Consider the following 19331-nt stretch of genomic DNA (forward strand, 5'->3'; position numbering starts at 1 on the left):
CCATTTTACAAAAAAAAAAAAAAGATAACTTGTTTAGGAAGCTTCTTTTTGTAGTTATCTAATCATTTTATTTTGGCGAGGGTTAGGAAAGATTGAAAGAACTAATCAAGCAAGACCATGTATGGTTGAATCAAAGCTGGCTACACCTACACATGATACGTTGAATCAAAGGGGGCTATAGTGATTTGATCCTACCCTGAGATTATATGGATCCTCCACGAGAAGGTAGCTATGTGATGTGATCACCTTTGACCACCTTTCGTAGGTGGCTAAAATTACTGAAATATGGAGCATTCATTTTTTGAGAGTACAACATCACATGAAATATGGAGCATTTTTCTCACCAATACGGATAGCAGTATATGTATTTTGAGGCAGCCATACCGACACCATTCTCCGTGAGTTCACCCTCACTAAGTTGGTTTTTGCATTTGGAAGTGATGGTCCACCACAAGTACGTTCCAACGAGAGTGTTCTTGCACCCTAACCCTAAGCCATACTCTTTCTTGAATCTAGCTTTTGTATCTTTGATTCATGAGTACCGGTTTTGGGCAACAATCAATTGGCTTTGGCCTCTAAAATTATTTAAAATAATTAATATACATAGGCATAGACTCCCAAATTGTTTTAATTTTTATAAAAGTTCTTACAAAATATCTATGATATCAAAATCTCAGATCCTGACTTTCTTTGGTTCCAAAACCAGCAAAGGAAAAATCAGAAAACCTAGAAAGTTGTAAAGTGATTGGGGGTACCAAATAGAAGTTATATATATGTTTTGTACAAAACAAAAGTCCCGATAACCAAATAGAAATATAGTATGTTTTGTAAACTCATAATCAAAAGACAACAAACGTTATATATATTTTGTACTCGTAAATATCACAAGCGACTCTGTGGCCCAATGGATAAGGCGCTGGTCTACGAAACCAGAGATTCTGGGTTCGATCCCCAGCAGAGTCGTTTCTTTTTCCGTTCTTTCCGAAATCTTTACCCATAATATTATTACCCGGCCCAACTAGTATCATCAGCCCCATCTATTAACAAAACCAAACGAACAACACTATTCACTTATGTCCTGAGGCCGACTCAACTCAATCGTCTGATAATCGAAGAAGGCTCTCTCGATCAAAGTCAGCGATGAGTGGTACAGTAGCAATGCACAGTGTGTTCGTCTACGGTAGCCTCATGGCGGACGACGTCGTTCGTCTCCTCCTCAACCGTGTCCCTCCAACATCCCCCGCGATCCTCCCTGATTTGTACGATCCCTTTTCTCTCTCTCCCTCTCATTGATGATATCGAATTAAAATTGATGATGAATAATTCGCAGCCATAGATTCAGCATCAGAGGACGTGTTTACCCCGCGATTCTACCAGCTCCGGCCGATAAAGTCTCTGGCAAGGTTCGAATTCAAGATAGAATCATGCCTAAGTGATTCCAATTTTAGAGATTTTGTAATAATTTAAATTGCAGGTACTGTTTGGGATCACAGATGATGAACTTTACATTTTAGATGAGTTTGAAGATATCGAGTATGAAAGAGAGAACGTTAATGTTTTTCTGACAGTGAGTTGTGTCAAGTTTCATATAATTTTATATAAAGCTCTGATTTAATAAAAGATGCAGAGAGACCTTTATGTTTGTTTCTTTCTTTAATCGAACAGGATAGCTCAGAGAAACTGGAAACAAAGGCATACATCTGGGCCAACAAAGATGATCCTGATCTGTACGGTACATGGGACTTCGAGGTGAGTTATGTCTTAACTTGTTCATGGATTAGGCACTACATGTATGTAACTCTTTCTCTGTATCGTGACTTGCTACTGTATATATTTCTTTAAAAGGAATGGAAGCAAGTTCACATGGAAGGTTTCTTGAAGATGACTACAGAATTTGCCCAAGAGATGAAGTTCCCAGAATCATCTGAGACATGATTTGAGTCAGTACATGAGATTTGATATTGTTTTATCTCATGGAAAACGCTAGAATTGGGTTGATATATTATTGGTATTATTGGAAGGACTAAGATTCTTCTCCATGAATACAATACATATAAGTAGCACTTGTGTTTAGGAATAAGACTCTTCTGTATTGTTTCGATAGTTTGTTTCTGTTATGGTCAATCGAGCTATGCTTGAAGTTGAGACGAATGATAATTTGCAACAATATAGTGGTTATGCATTTGGGAATACTGTATATGTGTGTTAAAAGGGATAACAAACGAAGAACAAAACCAAACCAAACCAATATGTTACCAGGCTTTGGTACTTCAACCGGCATATCATTTGACCACCTGAAAGAAGATAGCCTAGAAGCTTGAACTCAAAGTTAGTGAACTTGTGGATAAAAATGACGGTTTATTGTAGCAAATCATAGTAGATTTTCAGCTAACTAGCAAGTCAATGTTAGCTAACATTTATCTGATTCCCGCAAAGCAATAACAGATTATAGTTTCTTGGCTTTTTCATTTATATCATTGAAAACAAACCTCTTTTTATACACGTGAATTGAATTGATTAGTTAAAGAGATGTGTTTCAAAAAAAAAAAAAAAAAAAAGTTAAAAGAGTTACTAATGGGCCTTGACTTGACCCATTATCAGCCCATTAATTGGTCACTCGGAACCTGTGTCGTTGGGAATCAACCAACGGCCACGGAAGCTGGATTGGATAGGGGAGAAGATAAGCAAAATGGCGACTTGGATAACGTTACACCCTCCTTATCTACGCTTCATGCCATCATCGCCCTCGTCGCCTGATTCATCCTCGTTGCGTCGGCATCGCCATTCTCTGTTTAAACCATTTCGATGCGCTCCACTTCAGCAACAAGAACGCCAGCTCGAGCAGTCACAGGTACCAACTTACGAAACTGAAATTTGAAACTGGTATGATTTTGAGAAATGATTGAGTGAATTGATCACGTGAAGGGGGGCGAAGAAGAAGAGGATGATGAGGCTGCGATAATGTGTGAGGACTGTAACGGGAAAGGATGGTTGCTCTGCGATTTCTGTAAAGGGCAGAAAACTAATGTCAAATCCGAGAACAAGAAAATCTACCGTCGCTGTCCCACTTGTAGAGCTGTACGTTGTCATACTTTCATTACAAAACTCTTTTTAACTTGTTTTTGTCTCATGCTTTTGGTGACCAATGAAGCTGTGGTTAACAGGTGGGATATGTGTTATGCAAAAGGTGTAAAGTGTTCAAGTGTGTCACGTTTCCTAATCCAGAAGACGGCGACGAGCTTTTGTTCTAAGCTATCCTTGTCCTATCTTTAGTGATAGGCCCTTTTGTGTTTCACTTTCAGGTTCCTTTCCTTTTCCTATTTGTTGTTGTTAATATATAACTCCCCAAGCTCAAACCAATTTAGTCATATGTATAAGCACATTTTGTAATTGTTAAACATTAATCTGATAAGTGATTGAACTGTCTTCAGTAGATATTTATATGCAATTGTACATTCATTGATATAATAAATTTATATGCAATTGCTCTTGTTAATCTGCTACTGGATCTTGCGGTATTTTTTTTAAATAAAATCTGTAACTATTCCATCTTTTGTTATATATAACTTACTCTTCTTCTTATTCTTCTTCTTACTCGTCAAGCTCACATTTCCAATTTAGCCTTATATATAAGCACATTTGTAATTGTTAAACATTAATTAATCTGATCTTTATGTTTCCCTGTTTATTTATTTTTTGGTCTTCAATGTGTCGCTGTAGTTACAATGCCTTTAAAAAACGGGATTCCCTTGTCGGTTTATCTTGAAAACTATCAACGGTTTTTATGATTCCAAGGCATATGGTTTGTTCTTGTTAATTTGTTTCTTGATCTTTTTTTATAGAATCTGCAACTATTCTTTCTCCAAGTATCTTATTTCATTATCTTGTCCATCATCTTCAGGAGATCAGCGCACATGTATTACGGCAATAGTTTTTTATGGTATTACATGATCTCAGATACATATGTCATGTGACCTTTTCTGAATTATCGGATCTCGAAATCGCCACGTTTATGTTTTGACTTTCACAATCATTAGTTTACATATGATTTCCATGAAACGTTTCTTGAATACCTGATTGGTTAATGGGATCAGTCCTTTTGATTTGCCGTACTCTTTTCGAGATGGAAGGTATATATGCATGTGAACGCAATAATGGGGCTACTTAAGAATGCTCATGTGATTCTGTTATTGCCTTATTATATTACTAAGTATCATTATTATAGCTTTTAGTTTCCGTAAGACTAGCTTAGGATACCGTACCTTTTTCATTTATATAGTTTAACAACCGCATTCCAGTTGGTGATTATTTTTATTGATTTTTAGTATGATTACACTATTGATTATTAATCCATGATTGCTTACATAATTGCAACTTCTATTCACATGGTTGTTCCGGAAAGAACGCAAACTGCAGAAACATGAACCATTCCCTTTTCTTGTCTCTTCTTATTTCTTAATCAAGATAGCATTTAGGAATCTTGTGAGTTTAGAAAGGACAATAATGCAGATGTTTGATATCCTCCAGATTCATTAGGTTCTATCTGCTAAGATCATATATGAACTCGTATGATACTACAAACTAATAGACATTCAAATTCTTTGGTAACATCATGAAGGTTGTGCCATGGACTTGCTTGCATGACATGTTTCTACTGATTTGCGTTGCAAATGCAGTCGACTAGATTACTTATGGTTAAAATCTTTTGTGTATAAAAAGCTCAGACGTTGTTTTTGCTTGATTCACTTCATACGGTATTGGATTAGTTATTGTGCACGAGATTACTGCTATTTCATCAAGGAATAGATGGTTATATCAATGGCCTGGTGGGTACTTCTGAGAAAGTACACCAAAACTTGAAATAAGCAGAATTGAAAAACCTCTCAGAAGTTATAAGCACACAAATCCAAATCCCTAGAGAAAATGTGGGAAGATGGAAATAAGCAGAATGGCTCAAAGTCAACAAGAGAGGAAGAGGACAGAAGCAAAGCATCAATGAAGGAAACTATCTGCACATTGGGCTGTGAGGTTGGTGTGAAGGAGTCGGAGGGCAACCAGATGGATGCCCATATCTCGTCTTGTCATCTGCTGCTTTATTGAATTTACAATCCTGTTTAGCTGTTGTTGTCACCAGGTACCCTTCGTTCTTGTCCTCCATTATCTTCAACATGCTCTCAAAAACAGCAACTTCACAAGGAATCCTCAAGACACCGGCTTGTTGGAACCCAAACTCTTCTTCTGCTTCGTGCAGAAGAGCATGGAAAGCTTGGTGGCTAAGGTATTCGGTTGGTATTGTGTACCTCTTCTTCTCTAAGCCGACCGAGACAGCTAGATACCCTTTAGGCACAGCTGTTGCATCTGTAAATGATAGTGTCCTCTTCAGAAACTTGATGCCCTTGCTTCCTCCGCCATTGCTATTGTTGTCTTCCTTGCTGTCGGCTGTTTTTGATGCATGTGCTTGTTTCCGCCATTTCTTGAGGATCTGTTGAAGCTTAACGATCTCTCTGATCTTGTTGGACTTCTTAGCTTCCATGGCGGAGACAGAAGGCAGAAAGACACAAAATGGTTTATGTGCTCTGTTTTGTTTTATGTGATGGTTTGCTGTTTGTTTTCTTTCTACGTGTATAGTGATGAGGGATATATATAGAGGTGGTAACTAGGTGACCTTCGACTTCTGATTTAATTTAATGAAGAATTAAAAGGTTGATTATCTTTCTGTGTTTTTAAGTTAAACTATTGAGCTAATTATATTCTTGAGGGTTATCATTATTTATCTAAACCAGCATGTTGAAAAGAAATTTGAACTTTAACAGTGGTGCCTTCTTAGATACTTGATACTAGGAGGTTTCTTTTGCGCATATTGATTTCAACGGTAGTTGTTTCAAGAATTCAAGTTTACTCTTGTATTTCAGACTTACATTGCTTTGGTAATGAAATTTACATTTTTAGCAAAAAAAAAAAAAAAAAAAAAAACTTCTCAACTCAAGTCTACTTAATTGTAATAGACAAGATAGTGTCTATTTTTCCCCCTAAAATCTATTGTTTAATCTTATGTGTAATATTAATTGATAGATTTCATTGGTAACAGGTGAATACAAGATGTCCTGCACAAGAAATCGCTTAATATTTTATTTTTGTCAAGGCTCGAATCTTTTATTTAACTTTGTCAAAAATTTAAAACGTATAAATACATATATATATATATATATACATATATATATATATATATATATATATATATATATAATTTGGAGCTTGATACCATAATTATGTATGTATGTATGTATGAGTACAACAAGATACTTCTTCAGCAAAAAGAAAAAGAGTGACATAATGATTAGTCTCGACGACAAATATTTTGAATGAAATGCATTTGATTTTTCTTACCAACAAAAACAAATTCTACCTTTTTCAAAAAAAAAAAAAACTTCTACCTATTAAATATAAGAAAAATTCCTTAATATAGCCTTATTAAAAGGTAAAAATGCATTTTTATCCTAGGGTTAACTAATCTAGATTTAGAGTTTAGAGTTAAGGGTGGATTTTTGGAGATAAAGTTTCAAATTTTGAAAAATAAAAAATAAATATTAAAAATTCAAAATAAAAAGAGATCCTATTTTGGTTATTTTCGTTTTTTGAACTATTTTTGTGACAAAAACTTAAAAATGACTATTTGGAAAAATTGTCCTTTCAGACAAATACAGTAAAAGTTGCCGTTGATTTTTAATAACTTTTTTTGTTGAAAGATGATTTTTTTAATTTTTTTAATTTTTTTAATTTTTTTATTAAATTCTTTTAAGCTTCAAGCTGTTGAAAACAATTGCTTCTAATTTTCTTCTGTAGACAATGCTTTTAAAGACAATGCTTAAAGTTTTGCAAACTTTTCCCAAACCGTGTTGCTTCTCTTTTAGGTATGATTACAAAGGATGAATAGAGAGATTATATAATATACTGCCGAGAATCAGCATCGTGTAAATATTAAAATGTTAGTGAACGGATGAAGTTTAGTCACTAATTTCTTTTGACTAAGCTGGTTTATTATTTGAGCATTAAAAATTTTCACGAAAGTGTTTTCGAATTTAAAGTTCTTACGGTGTGCATGTGCCGGTGGTTAATTAGTGGGGAAGCACTTAGCATGACGCTCTATTAAAGGTAATGTAATAAGTATCGATATTTGGATTATTTTGTAATTAGAAAACAAAAAATCGTATGTCCCGTACAATATAATACGGTAACGGTTCGTGTCGGGAATACAATTACACGTTATTGTGGTTACGTTGCATGTGATTTTGTGTATAATACGTATTGAAAGTTTCTAAAGATCTTCTTGAAAGTTTCTTAACATTTAGCAAGTCAGGTTAATAAAGGAGAAGAACACATTGAAGTTTCTAATATCCGTTGATATATATATATATATATACATTTTTTTTGGGGCTTTTTTGCAGGACCTATAATTTAAAGTCAAACACAAAACTAACCTCTTTTTTTTTTAAATTGGTTTTGCCCTATTCACCCCACAAGTTCATATAATTTACGAAAATGCCATCAATTTTTTTTTTTTTTCGAAAATAACATTTTTACTCTCTCACCCTCATCATCTTCAAGTAATTACAAGATTGTCATTGTCATCAATACCACAACCACCATGAACAACCAATTTGAAGCTCTTAATGCTCCCAAAATCGATTTACCCTTCTTCTTTTTCCATTCTTGTGAACTAAACACAACATATCTCTCACTTTCTCTCCACAATGAGCTAAAAAAACCCAAGATTTTGATTCTAATTTTTTTATGGTTCATAGAGTCATAGAAGCTAACGATTTTGGGTGTGTTACTTTCGTTTGTGATTATGTGTGCTTGGAGAAGCCTTATGTATGCTAACGAACTTATCTCACCAATTTAAGGTATGACATCGAGTTTTTTTCCAGATCTGTTCGTCAGACGACTTACTTGGGAAGTCGTCTGGCTGTAGACAACTTACCTGGAAGTCGTCTAGTCAACACAGAGGTTATTTTTGCAATTGACTTTGAAATCTGTAACCTGAGACGACTGAAAGTTAAGTCGTCTGTTTTTGTTTGGTTTCAAAAAAAATTCCAAAGAACCTAGACGACTTACATTTCAGTCGTCATAGGTTAGTTTTGCATTTGACTGGATAATTTCAGAAGTTTGACTTCCCCAGACGACTTACATTTCAGTCGTCTGGCGAAAATTAAAATAATAATATTTTTTTAAAAGTAGACGACTTACAGTTAAGTCGTCATAAGTTAGTTTTGCAATTGAAAAAAAAAACTTCAAAATTTAATTATACACTGACGACTTATAATTCAGTCGTCCACGAGACGACTTACTTGTAAGTCGTCCAGAATTTTTTTCCGAGATTCTGGTCAAACCTCGTAAATCCTGGACGACTTACATTTCAGTCGTCTCGTGGACGACTGAATTATAAGTCGTCTGTATATAATTAAATCTTGAAGTTTTTTTTTTCAATTGCAAAACTAACCTATGACGACTTAACTGTAAGTCGTCTACTTTTAAAAAAAATATTATTATTTTAATTTTCACTAGACGACTGAAATGTAAGTCGTCCAGAAAAGTCAAACTTCTGAAATAATCCAGTCAAATGCAAAACTAACCTATGACGACTGAAATGTAAGTCATTTAGCTTTTTTGGAGTTTTTTTTTAGCCAAAACAATAGTAGACGACTTATTTTTCAGTCGTCCGAAATAACAGATTTCTAAGTCAATTGCAAAAATAACCTCTGCGTTGACCAGACGACGTATAGTTTAGTCGTCTGGACAACTTAGATTGAAGTCGTCCGCGTCTTCTCCGCTAGTTTTTGAATAACTTGTATTTTTAAGAGTGATAAGTAATTTCAAGATATGTAAAACTCATATTTACAAAATATGTTCTCTTCCTTAGTTTTACTAAATTTGACTAAATTTTTCAACGCAAACTTATAATAAAATATGATATGCTTTGACTAGTTACTATTGTTTGTTTCCATCTCTTAAGTATTATTGTTATAGACAATAATGATGACTATTGTTATGAGTTGGAAGAAGGGTTAAAATGCTTCTTAAAATGTTGTATCAATATAAAGCTACCAACATTCTTGTTTATTAAGATGAGAAAAAGGCTATTGGAGTTTATTATTGCATATGAGAGATCCAAAGATAAGAAAAAGGCTACTGAAGTCTATTATTTCATTGATTTGTAAATGTGTAAACACATTGTTAGCACATTTAATACATCTTGAAAAACATTATTACTGATTTTACAAAAAATTCACAACTAAAAGAGTAGACATGCAATTCACAAAACAGACCACAAACAAAACTATTATAGATCATTCCTCTACAAAGACAAGCTTGGATTCCACTTGAGTAGACAAGACCACACGACTTTTAAGAAGCCCAGACGACTTCTAAGAAGTCCAGACGACTTCCAGGAAGTTCAGACGAATTTGTCAGAAGACTTTTAGGAAGTTCAGACGACTTCCAGACGACTTTACAGGAAGTCCAGACGACTTTACAGGAAGTCCAGACGACTTTGTCAGAAGACTTCCAAGAAGTCCAGACGACTTCCAGACGACTTCCAAACGACTAACAGGTAAGTCGTCCCAGAAGTCTTCCAGATCTGAAAAACCTGCATATTAAATCCAGATCTGAAAAACCTGCATATCCAAAAACGTTCAAATGGCTTAAAAACAGAAAAAATGAGTGAAAGATTAGATAAATCTACCTTTACAGAACACACAAAAATACATATCTAAAAATAATAGATCTACCTTTAAATTAGTGGAAGATGAGTACCATCTAATTAAAAACCTGCAAAAAAGATAGATTCGTAAGAAATACATGAGACAAAACTGGAAAATTCATATAAAGTTTGGTGTTTTCAAGTCAAAGAGATTAGAGTGGGTTTGGAGAGTTTTAGTTTGGGAAAAAAGTAAGAACTTTATACAACAAGAAGTTATCAAATGAAGAAAAATCAGACATAAGAACTTACCAAAACGCTCAGATCTATTATGAAAGGGAGACTTCGTGAGAAGACTTCCATGAAGTCCAGACGACTTCCTGGAAGTCCAGACGACTTTGTCAGAAGACTTCGAAGAAGTCCAGACGACTTCCAGACGACTAACAGGTAAGTCGTCCAAGAAGTCTTCCAGATCTGAAAAACATGCATATCAAATCCAGATCTGAAAAACCTGCATATCCAAAAACGTTCAAACGACTTAAAAATAGAGAAAATGAGTGGAAGATTAGATAAATCTACATTTATAGAACACACAAAAATACATATCTAAAATTAATAGATTTACCTTTAAATTAGTGGAAGATGAGTACCATTTGATTAAAAACCTGCAAAAGAGATAGATTAGTAAGAAATACATGAGACAAAACTGAAAAATTCATTTAAAGTTTGGTGTTTTCAAGTCAAAGAGATTAGAGAGAGGTTGGAGAGTTTTAGAATGATGAACATTACATTTTTCTTGCAGCCATTTGATAGGAGGAGAGAGAATGTGTAAATTTTTCTTTATATAGGGAGACAAAAAATCCAATTAGGTAAAATATTTTTGACTCAGACGACTTCCTGGACGACTTACATTTCAGTCGTCTGGTGAAGAAATTAAAACAGACGACTTACATGTAAGTCGTCCAGAAGAGTTTAATATTTTTAGCGGGAAATTAAATATTTTTAGCGGGAAACTAAAATGGAAGACTTTCCAGACGACTTACAAGTAAGTCGTCTGGTTTAAATTATTTAAGCGGAAAAATAATTTTTTAAAAAAATTTTAGGCGGGAATATTTGGACGACTTACATGTAAGTCGTCTGTTTTAATTTCTTCACCAGACGACTAAAATGTAAGTCGTCCGAGTAAAATGATCCGGTTAGGTTAAAACGTACATTGGTAAAATTAAAGGTTCGGTACGATGTGGACGACTGAAATATACGTCGTCCGAGTAAATTATTCAACAGACGACTGAAATATAAGTCGTCCACACCCTAAACATAACCCCTAAACTTAATTATCTAATTAAAGACTTCACAAAATCAAATCAAACTTGAAAAGTGTTTACTATACACATAAGTAAACACATATAGGTGAAAACTAATTTTTGAAAAAAACATTTTAGTTTTCCAAAATCTAACCCTAACAATACATACAATACTACAACATATGTTTGTCAAACTCCTAAACCAAAGTATTTCATGATTCACTACTTCCACTCATCTATCTTCAAAACAAATCAATTTTATCATATCTTAATTTATATCACTTAAAACTGTTTATAATTACTTGATTTTTATTTTTCACGCATCAAAATATTTTTTTACAAGATTTATAAATTATTTTTAAAATAAACCGGTACCAGACGACTTACACTTCAGACGACTTCCAACATCTCAGACGACTCAGACGATTTACTAGGGCTATATTCGTAAAAATGGCTTCTATTTTTTTGTTTGATCACAAGGGGCTGAGCTGTAATTTCACTAGGCTTTTAGGTTAGTTTTACATTTGATTCAAGTTTGGGTATAAGTTTGGGGTTAAAATCAAGTTGTAGGTTAGTTTTGGCAAAATACCTTTTTTTTTTGTTAACTGGGAATATTCCACGTATAGATCCATATATCATATTAATCTCCGAAATACCCTTTTTTCTTTATGTATATTCAAATAATGCATAAATTATAATTTCATATCCGTGTAAGTTATTATAATTTCATATCCGTGTAAGTTATAACCACACGTGTAATTAGTTTAATAAGCGAACTAGATGATAATCCGTGCGTATGGACGGAGCGAGTTTTGTGTACTACTGTTTGTTCATTAAATGATTTTAACATTTTGTAACACTACAATCTTTATCGATTGTAAAATGACGAAAACAAATGTTGGTCTCTTAAATATATCATCGTTGTTGAAGAGTTAACGTATTATAGCTCATTTTAATTATTTTTAAGATTTCATATGCACAGAAAGGAAAATAAGTTTTGCGGTGACACAAATCACCAAAACTAGATAGACAACATCGATTGTTTATTATTGACTCTCTATAAGTGATTTCATTTTCTACCTCTATAAAATTGTGTTTCCGTTCTCGTGTCTGTTTCACTGATATAACTTTTGTTTCTTTTTTTTTAATTTTTTATGTGAATTCGGTGAATTACATAAGTGTCAATTTTAAAAAGATGGACAACTGTAAAAATTAGTTCCACTCCAGATACATATCTGAGAATCAAAATTTTGAAGAAAATCACCGGCAAACTCTCTTAATAGGTTAGTGTTCAAATCTAATATATCAAGCTGTTATAGAATATAACTGCTGACTCGAAATATAAATGTTTGTCTAGTATATATTCACCAGCTCAGTTTAAAAATAACTAATTCTAAAACGACAAAACAAATTACTTATTTTATTAATCAATGCTTTTAAGGTTTAGTTACTTAAGTGTACCGATTAAAAATATATATAATACTTTACCATTTGTTTATGTAAACTACGTATAAACTAAGAACTGTTTAATTTATTAAATGATAAACCATGAAACTTATAATAAGTAGTTTAAATCTCTTATTCTTACAATTATAATAGCCAGATAGGGTATTAGGTAGAAACAAATATTAGATGAATGATCAAATCTCTCATTCTTCGAACAATTTCAAAAGAATGTGATTGAAATCTTGTCATGATATTTCATTAAAGGCTTTTTATAAATAAAAAGCAAGAGTAAATTATTTAATATGAATGAAATAATCTATATATAGTGCTTCCAATATTAAAAATCACTTCGATTTTAAAAATTGTATTTCTCAGATTGTCAAAATTAAATAACATATTAGAAACCACCTATTTAAAAATAATTTGTATACATAAAACTATATACATGAGAGTAACTGTAAGCACATATATCAATATCTTTTGTTAATTTACAATCATGTCTTGGTAAATAATTCAAAACAATCATTTTATTTAATTTATATATATATATATATAATTAAACTTTAGTGACATAGATATATAGTATATTTTAATATAAATATTTATTATTGATATTTTTTACGCATATGATTTTATTAACATTTGTATATTGGAAATTGCCAAAAATATCACATTCATAATACTATTTTTCATGTTTACACTAGCCACTTTTATCTTTCATTATCCTCACTTTTAATGAAGGATAAAAGTCATTTATACCCTTTTGGTTAACTAATCTAGACTTAGAGTTGAGGGGCGGGATAAGGTTTTTGGAATGTGAAATTTAGAATTCTAATAAATATATAAATAAATATTTTTAAAAATATATAAAAAAAATTAAAATAGTTTCAAAAAGAATTTTCGATTTTGAAAAATAAATTTTGAAAAAATAAATTCGAAAACAAATTCAAAAAAAATTATAAATAGTTCGAATTTGAAGAAGTATAATTCGAAAACATTAAAAAATTTATTTATTTTTATTATTTATTTATTTATTATTTTTGAAAATAATTATTTATTATATATATAGAGAACAAGAGTATAAAAGTTGTTTGCCACTTAATGAATAATGTATTAAAATGTATTTTTAGTGGTGGTAAACATGAATAATGGTGCCAAGAAAGTGGTAAACATGAAAATTCCCTTTGTATATTTGCTGTACCAAAAATTTAAATCGTTAATCACAAAAAATTTAATGTGAGATTTTTCAATACAAATTTTAAATTTAAAATATTAAGATTTCAATAATTTTTCAATGCAATTTTTTAAATTAACATATTTATATAATATATAATTTAATTTAAATGATATTAATATAGATATATATATATATATAATATGAACATTTATTAATGAGACTTTGTATTCATATGATATATGATCATTTGTATCTTGTTTGAACAAAAAAAAGTTAATTCATTGATCACAAAATTTTTAATGTGGGACTTTTACTATTTTTAGTAATTTATAGTCGTTTAAAATTTTTAAAATATAACATATAAAAAAATTCTAAATTTTTTATTATATGTTTAATGTGATTGTTTTATTTCTTCAATATTATAAAAGTAAATAGAAAAGAGAAAAGATAAAATTGTTATCAAATATGTATTATTCATAATCATTAATTTTCATATATATGTTAATCGTATTAGATAATTCTGTAGCTTTATTTTAAAAAATAATTGAGAATATTATTTTGTACACTACTAATCAATTTGATATGTATATTTGTATGGACCAACTTATTTTTTTAAAGGATTCTAAGAATCATCATAATGATAAACGTGGCTACGAAAATATATTGTAATGTTGTAGGATTAATATACGGGGGATTTCAAACTCAACACTATACCACATCCGCATGGTTAAGAGATTTCTACTTTTTTTTTGTAAGAGATCTGTTTGGTTATTTTTTTTGTTTTATTTCCGCAACAAACCAATGTATTAGCAGACTCAATGGTAAAGAGAGTTTTTAGATACAGAACGTGAAACAGTTTTTATAGAGGTGGAATAAAATGAAGACGTTTTGTGATATATATATTACTTCACGAATTCTATAGAAAAGAATATTTAACGATAGTTTGAGTAACCACACTATTTACAACAACCCGAATGATTGAAACTAATGAATAATCAAGAAATTCATTAGCTAATTAATTTGTTAAAACCAGCTGGCTTTGTATTCCGGATCTTCTTCTATACGTGCCACATTCAGTAACGACCTTCATGATTGCTATATGATTAATAGTGAGTGATTATCCAACAATAAAATATGAAAAATTAGAAGATAGTACAATCATTTCTTGTTACTTTAACGGGGCTTACAATTATAAAAGTGATGAACATACCAACGGTGTGGAGTGGGTACTGCAATTATAAGATGAGACGAGAGTTCTTTAAAAGGTTTGTAGGTTGTTGAGTGACTTGGGTCGAATATCAGGTTCGAGAGATTTGGTTCACATATCAACATCTTGTTTCCGCATTATGGGTAGAAATATAACAAGCCACTTGAATACAAACCCAACCCCAACCCCCCCCCCCCCCCCCCCCCCCCCCCTCCCCCCCGCCCCCCGCAGCCACTTGAATACAAACCCCTCCCCCCAATATTAAAACTGTATAATTGATATTAAACATTACAAATATATACACTGTATATAACAAGTCATTTTCATCCAAAGTAAACTCTTTTTGAATTTAACTAGAACTTGACCCGCGCGTCCGCACGGATATTGGTTATTTTATTTTTATAAATTAATATTTATTTTTCATGATTAGTGTTATATATTTTAGATGTGTCGCTATATAATTAATTTTATTCAAAATATCATATTGAATCGGATAATATAGTTATTTTTGGTACAAATATTCTGAACTCGTTTCAGATATATTAGTTATTTTTAGTTTTCTATACATCAGAACCGAACAATTTAACCGAAATGACCCAACTCGAAACCCACACATAAATTTATAATGTCCAAGCGGGGCCTAATTTCAAACCCAAAAAAATCTGATACCCGAAAGAAACAATACATACCTGAATGGGTACCCGAGTGTCTATGCCTAACTGATTCTATAAAAAAAAATTTAAAAACTATTTATATGTGTTTGGCTAAATTAAGTGAAATAGAAAAATGTTTTTTATTTAGTAAAATAGTTATATGGTGTGAAAAATAAAGTGACAATATATATATATATATATATATAATACATTTTTATTATTTTAATTTAAGCTACTATTTTGTTCACATAGACTATGTTATTGAATTATGTGTGTTGGCTACATAATTTTTCACCAATTGAAATTAAGATAAAAATATCAAAATAGACTAAACCAAACTTTTAACCATATGCAAAAACTGATTATTTTACATTTCGATTTTATAAATGGTACAAAGTTAATGTTGATTAACTAATAAATAAAAATTTGCAATATTATTATCATGGTAATATAATTAATTATATATATTGTTATAATAATTTAATTAATAAAATAGTTAGGATGAATGAAAATAAGGAAATATAAGATGTAATAAATCTTTTATAAGTATAATTACTAAAATGACACTACAATTTTTTTATTTGTATTTCAAATAAAAGATTAAGATATTAAAAGATATTTTAATTAAATTATGTGTAATTCGATAAATTTTATAAGGAATGGTCTAAATAAAAAATCATACATAAATATATTGTTTACATATTTACACCTTTGGTCTTAATAGTTAATATTTTCTCATATTTCTAATTTTTCGTGTACGTAAGCAAAAATGTGATAACAAAAACATAACAGCTTTGGATTACTTAAATTGTATGATTTAAATATAAAATCACTAAAACAGAACAAGTTATCTAATGCATTACAACCAAAATGTTATAAATGTTTACATTATGTGCATATGAACTAAATACTAATAGATCGTGTATTGTTGTAGTATACACGTTTTCGATAGTGTAAACATCAAAAAACTATTCAAAATTAAAGCTTTGTAAGAAGTATAAATTATATTGTATAATTCATAATATCAGCCCATATAATCATAGATTGATCATCAGATTTTTAATGGGGTTCGGCAAAATGAAGTAAAGAAAATTTGGCTGAAATTTTATTTAATTTATCTAATAATTAAGATTGAGTGACACAAGTTGGTAATTATTAAGGAAAACTCAGGGGTAAGTATTAATTGTACTTCAGTTTTAATAGATTAGATATAAATATGGTTTGATAAAAAAAAAAAACATTGTGACCAATTATTATTTGAAAATTTGTTATAAACTAGATTAAGATCCGCATAGATGCAAGTTAGAAATATATTTGCATTTTAAAATACATAATCCATATAAAGTTAAATTAAAATTTATATATAGTTATCTAAAAGGTAAAAACTACGTTTGCTAACTCAAAAAATCCTCAAGAAACATTTACCGTAGTTGACGGAGAATTTTTAAATAATTATTTTAAAATGTAAAGTGAACAAAATCTATATTATAATAGTTGAGTTTTTGCTCACTCCTCAGCGCGCCACGTCATCGTTTTGTGGGTTCCACTTTTAAAAAGTGTGAAAAAGTGTCAAGCCCATGGTTCGAACCCGGGTTATTGAGATATAAACACCAACATTTATACCACTAAGCTAACTGATACCTTTGTACATTGATGGCCGAACCTAATATATATTTATGAAGGTCGGAAGCCCTTGCTTCTTCGGCTTCCTCTGAGGGTCGGGTCTACAAGTGTGTTATGGGTTTCATTTTTAAATGAGATTCATCACGTTATATGAAAAAAAAAAGCTTAAGTTTGCAATAATTATGGTTTTCCTATATTGTAAACTGTTGTAGTTTAACATGGGTGCTTTTCATCATTGTCTCAAACAAGTCTGAGTTACAGAGTTGCGCCGTGTGTATGTTCGTAATCTATTTTTTCACCGGTGAACTCTTCATGTCCCCATCTTAAATCGCTTGATCATAAATGTTCCTGATTTGTAGCCCCTCTGTAAACCATATATATATGATTCTCATCTTTGATGAACCCAATATGCATCTCCACAAAACTCATTGATTCCTCTTAGCTTTAACCATCTTCTAGAAAATGTTTCTCTCTGCCTCTCCAGTTCGTCAAACCGGCATCCCGGCGTCTGTCACTCAAACTTCGAGTCTCTCCGTCTTGCTCTTAGTAGTCAGAGCATAGCCTCTGGCTTCCTCCGCTTCTGGGATTCCCTGAACTTCAAGAAAGACATGGAGTTTGTGGGAATCACGGTTCTCTTCCTCGATGAAAAGGTAAGTTAATCTTCGATCTATCACACTTATTTAACATAATTGTTTTAATTGATTTCATGATTCTTTGTTGGATAATATTATTTTGCAGATTCCGTGATTCATAGGTTTACTCCCGTCGGACGTGCTAATCATTACATGCCATCTTTGAAAGCAGATTCCATTGTAAAAGTCGATCGTTTTGAGGTTGCTAGGTGCTCCAAGTGATTGCGAACACAAACCTAGAAATTGGTAAACATAGCATATTTGGCAGCTCCAAGCAAGATTACAATCATGCAAATTCAAGTGGAATGACATACCAACAACTGAAACTGGTAATTAGTCAACAACTTATCCCATATTTTCCTTATTCTGAAAAATCTACTGTGTTTCTGATCTATTTTTTCATTTACGCAACTTTAGCCTCTGTCATGGATAGCTCTCTCCCAAGAATTGCGTTGACTATGGTTTCTGGGAAGAAAAAGATCTTGCTCCTGAAAAAAAACCGTGACAACCCTGTTGTAAGATTTTAGTTTGTGCAGAACAAAAAACATTGATTTATTTTCTATTTAGTATAGTGATAGTTGTTGACAATCATTAGTCATTTGCCAATATATTTTTTATGCGGCATTTCAGAACTCTCCATTCCAAGCGGAAAAGCACATGGAAGTTAATTTTTCTGGAAGCTCCTCGACTTCAAGACATAATCAGAAGATAGATGTTGTGGGAGGTTAATCAAGGGAATACTTCAGAGAAGTGAAACGGCCTAACCAGACTTCATCTTTTGTACAGCCTGAGCAAAGAGTGGAACCCACAAAACACGAGAGAAGAAAAAACAAAACACGAAATTAACATATTCAGATCTTCTCTCTTGCATGTCTAACATCTGGCGCCGACGAAACTCAACACCCACGGCAGACGAAGCTGATGCAAGTAAACCTCTCATCAATCATGCTTAAAATCAATCTACGATTTTTAATCTCACAAACTAAGAAACAATTTTACCTACATGAATCGGGAAATTAGTGTCCACATTCCCGACATAGAGAAAAAAAAGAGTTGAAGTCCTAACAGTTTTCTCAGTATTAGACTAAACCACAGATTCAGGGCCCAGTTATTTTGAAACCCTAACATTTTAAATCCAAATTTATTATCTTTTTCCATGCACTATTTGATTTATATACAAACAACTACCTAAGTAAACACTAACAAGTTTCATCACCCTCAACTTTCAACATATAAGATATAAAAATATCAACATATGACTTCTTCGTTCATTTTTATATCAAACTCATCAACCTATGTAATATCTAAAGTCTCATCAATCACATTATAGACAAAAAAATAAACAAACAATAAAATTCCGTAAACAAAACTATACGATGCACCTATAATGTACCCGACTCCGCGCTTGCGCGGAGACTATGCACCTAGTACATACTAATATCTGGGTCGATTGTGTTTATTTTATAAGAATCTTCTGTTAAAGTTTATGAGCTTCTAATTCATTAGCGGCTTATACATTATTTAGTCTCATATCAATTTCATCAATTCATATAGAGATAATTCTATTATACTATGATTAATTTTGAGTAAAA

General features: G+C 31.7%; 3 protein-coding genes and 1 non-coding gene across 4 annotated transcripts; 3 read left to right on the forward strand and 1 right to left on the reverse strand.

Moving 5' to 3' along the window:
* Positions 1 to 890: 890 nt before the first annotated feature.
* TRNAR-ACG lies at positions 891 to 963 on the forward strand. The gene has a single exon. It is a non-coding gene; the product is annotated as a tRNA-Arg (tRNA).
* A 56-nt stretch (positions 964 to 1019) lies between these two features.
* LOC111205879 (AIG2-like protein D) lies at positions 1020 to 2192 on the forward strand. Its single transcript, XM_022702237.2, has 5 exons — positions 1020 to 1259; positions 1331 to 1403; positions 1475 to 1567; positions 1666 to 1749; positions 1846 to 2192. Exons 1-5 carry the CDS (start codon positions 1141 to 1143, stop codon positions 1933 to 1935), a joined length of 459 nt encoding a protein of 152 aa, XP_022557958.1. The 5' UTR covers positions 1020 to 1140; the 3' UTR covers positions 1936 to 2192.
* Positions 2193 to 2599: 407 nt separating this feature from the next.
* BNAC04G36460D lies at positions 2600 to 3426 on the forward strand. The gene is made up of 3 exons (XM_013891577.3): positions 2600 to 2851; positions 2926 to 3078; positions 3165 to 3426. The coding sequence occupies exons 1-3, from the start codon at positions 2690 to 2692 to the stop codon at positions 3249 to 3251; spliced, it is 402 nt and encodes a 133-aa protein (XP_013747031.1). The 5' UTR covers positions 2600 to 2689; the 3' UTR covers positions 3252 to 3426.
* LOC111211464 (auxin-responsive protein SAUR71-like) lies at positions 3183 to 5933 on the reverse strand. The gene has a single exon (XM_022712565.2). It carries the CDS (start codon positions 5531 to 5533, stop codon positions 5006 to 5008), a length of 528 nt encoding a protein of 175 aa, XP_022568286.1. The 5' UTR covers positions 5534 to 5933; the 3' UTR covers positions 3183 to 5005.
* Between the last annotated feature and the right edge of the window lie 13398 nt (positions 5934 to 19331).

Source organism: Brassica napus, chromosome C4, assembly GCF_020379485.1.
Source record: "Brassica napus cultivar Da-Ae chromosome C4, Da-Ae, whole genome shotgun sequence".
Classification (NCBI taxonomy): domain Eukaryota; kingdom Viridiplantae; phylum Streptophyta; class Magnoliopsida; order Brassicales; family Brassicaceae; genus Brassica; species Brassica napus.

Bases quoted from the DNA above. Each gene is read 5' to 3' on its own strand.
- BNAC04G36460D (XM_013891577.3), top strand. From the start codon at position 2,690: ATGGCGACTTGGATAACGTTACACCCTCCTTATCTACGCTTCATGCCA. The intron at 2,852-2,925 runs GTACCAACTTAC...GATCACGTGAAG, and splicing joins GCCAGCTCGAGCAGTCACAG to GGGGGCGAAGAAGAAGAGGA. The intron at 3,079-3,164 runs GTACGTTGTCAT...TGTGGTTAACAG, and splicing joins GCTGTCCCACTTGTAGAGCT to GTGGGATATGTGTTATGCAA.
- LOC111211464 (XM_022712565.2), bottom strand. From the start codon at position 5,533: ATGGAAGCTAAGAAGTCCAACAAGATCAGAGAGATCGTTAAGCTTCAA.
- LOC111205879 (XM_022702237.2), top strand. From the start codon at position 1,141: ATGAGTGGTACAGTAGCAATGCACAGTGTGTTCGTCTACGGTAGCCTC. The intron at 1,404-1,474 runs GTTCGAATTCAA...TTTAAATTGCAG, and splicing joins CCGATAAAGTCTCTGGCAAG to GTACTGTTTGGGATCACAGA. The intron at 1,750-1,845 runs GTGAGTTATGTC...TTTCTTTAAAAG, and splicing joins ACGGTACATGGGACTTCGAG to GAATGGAAGCAAGTTCACAT.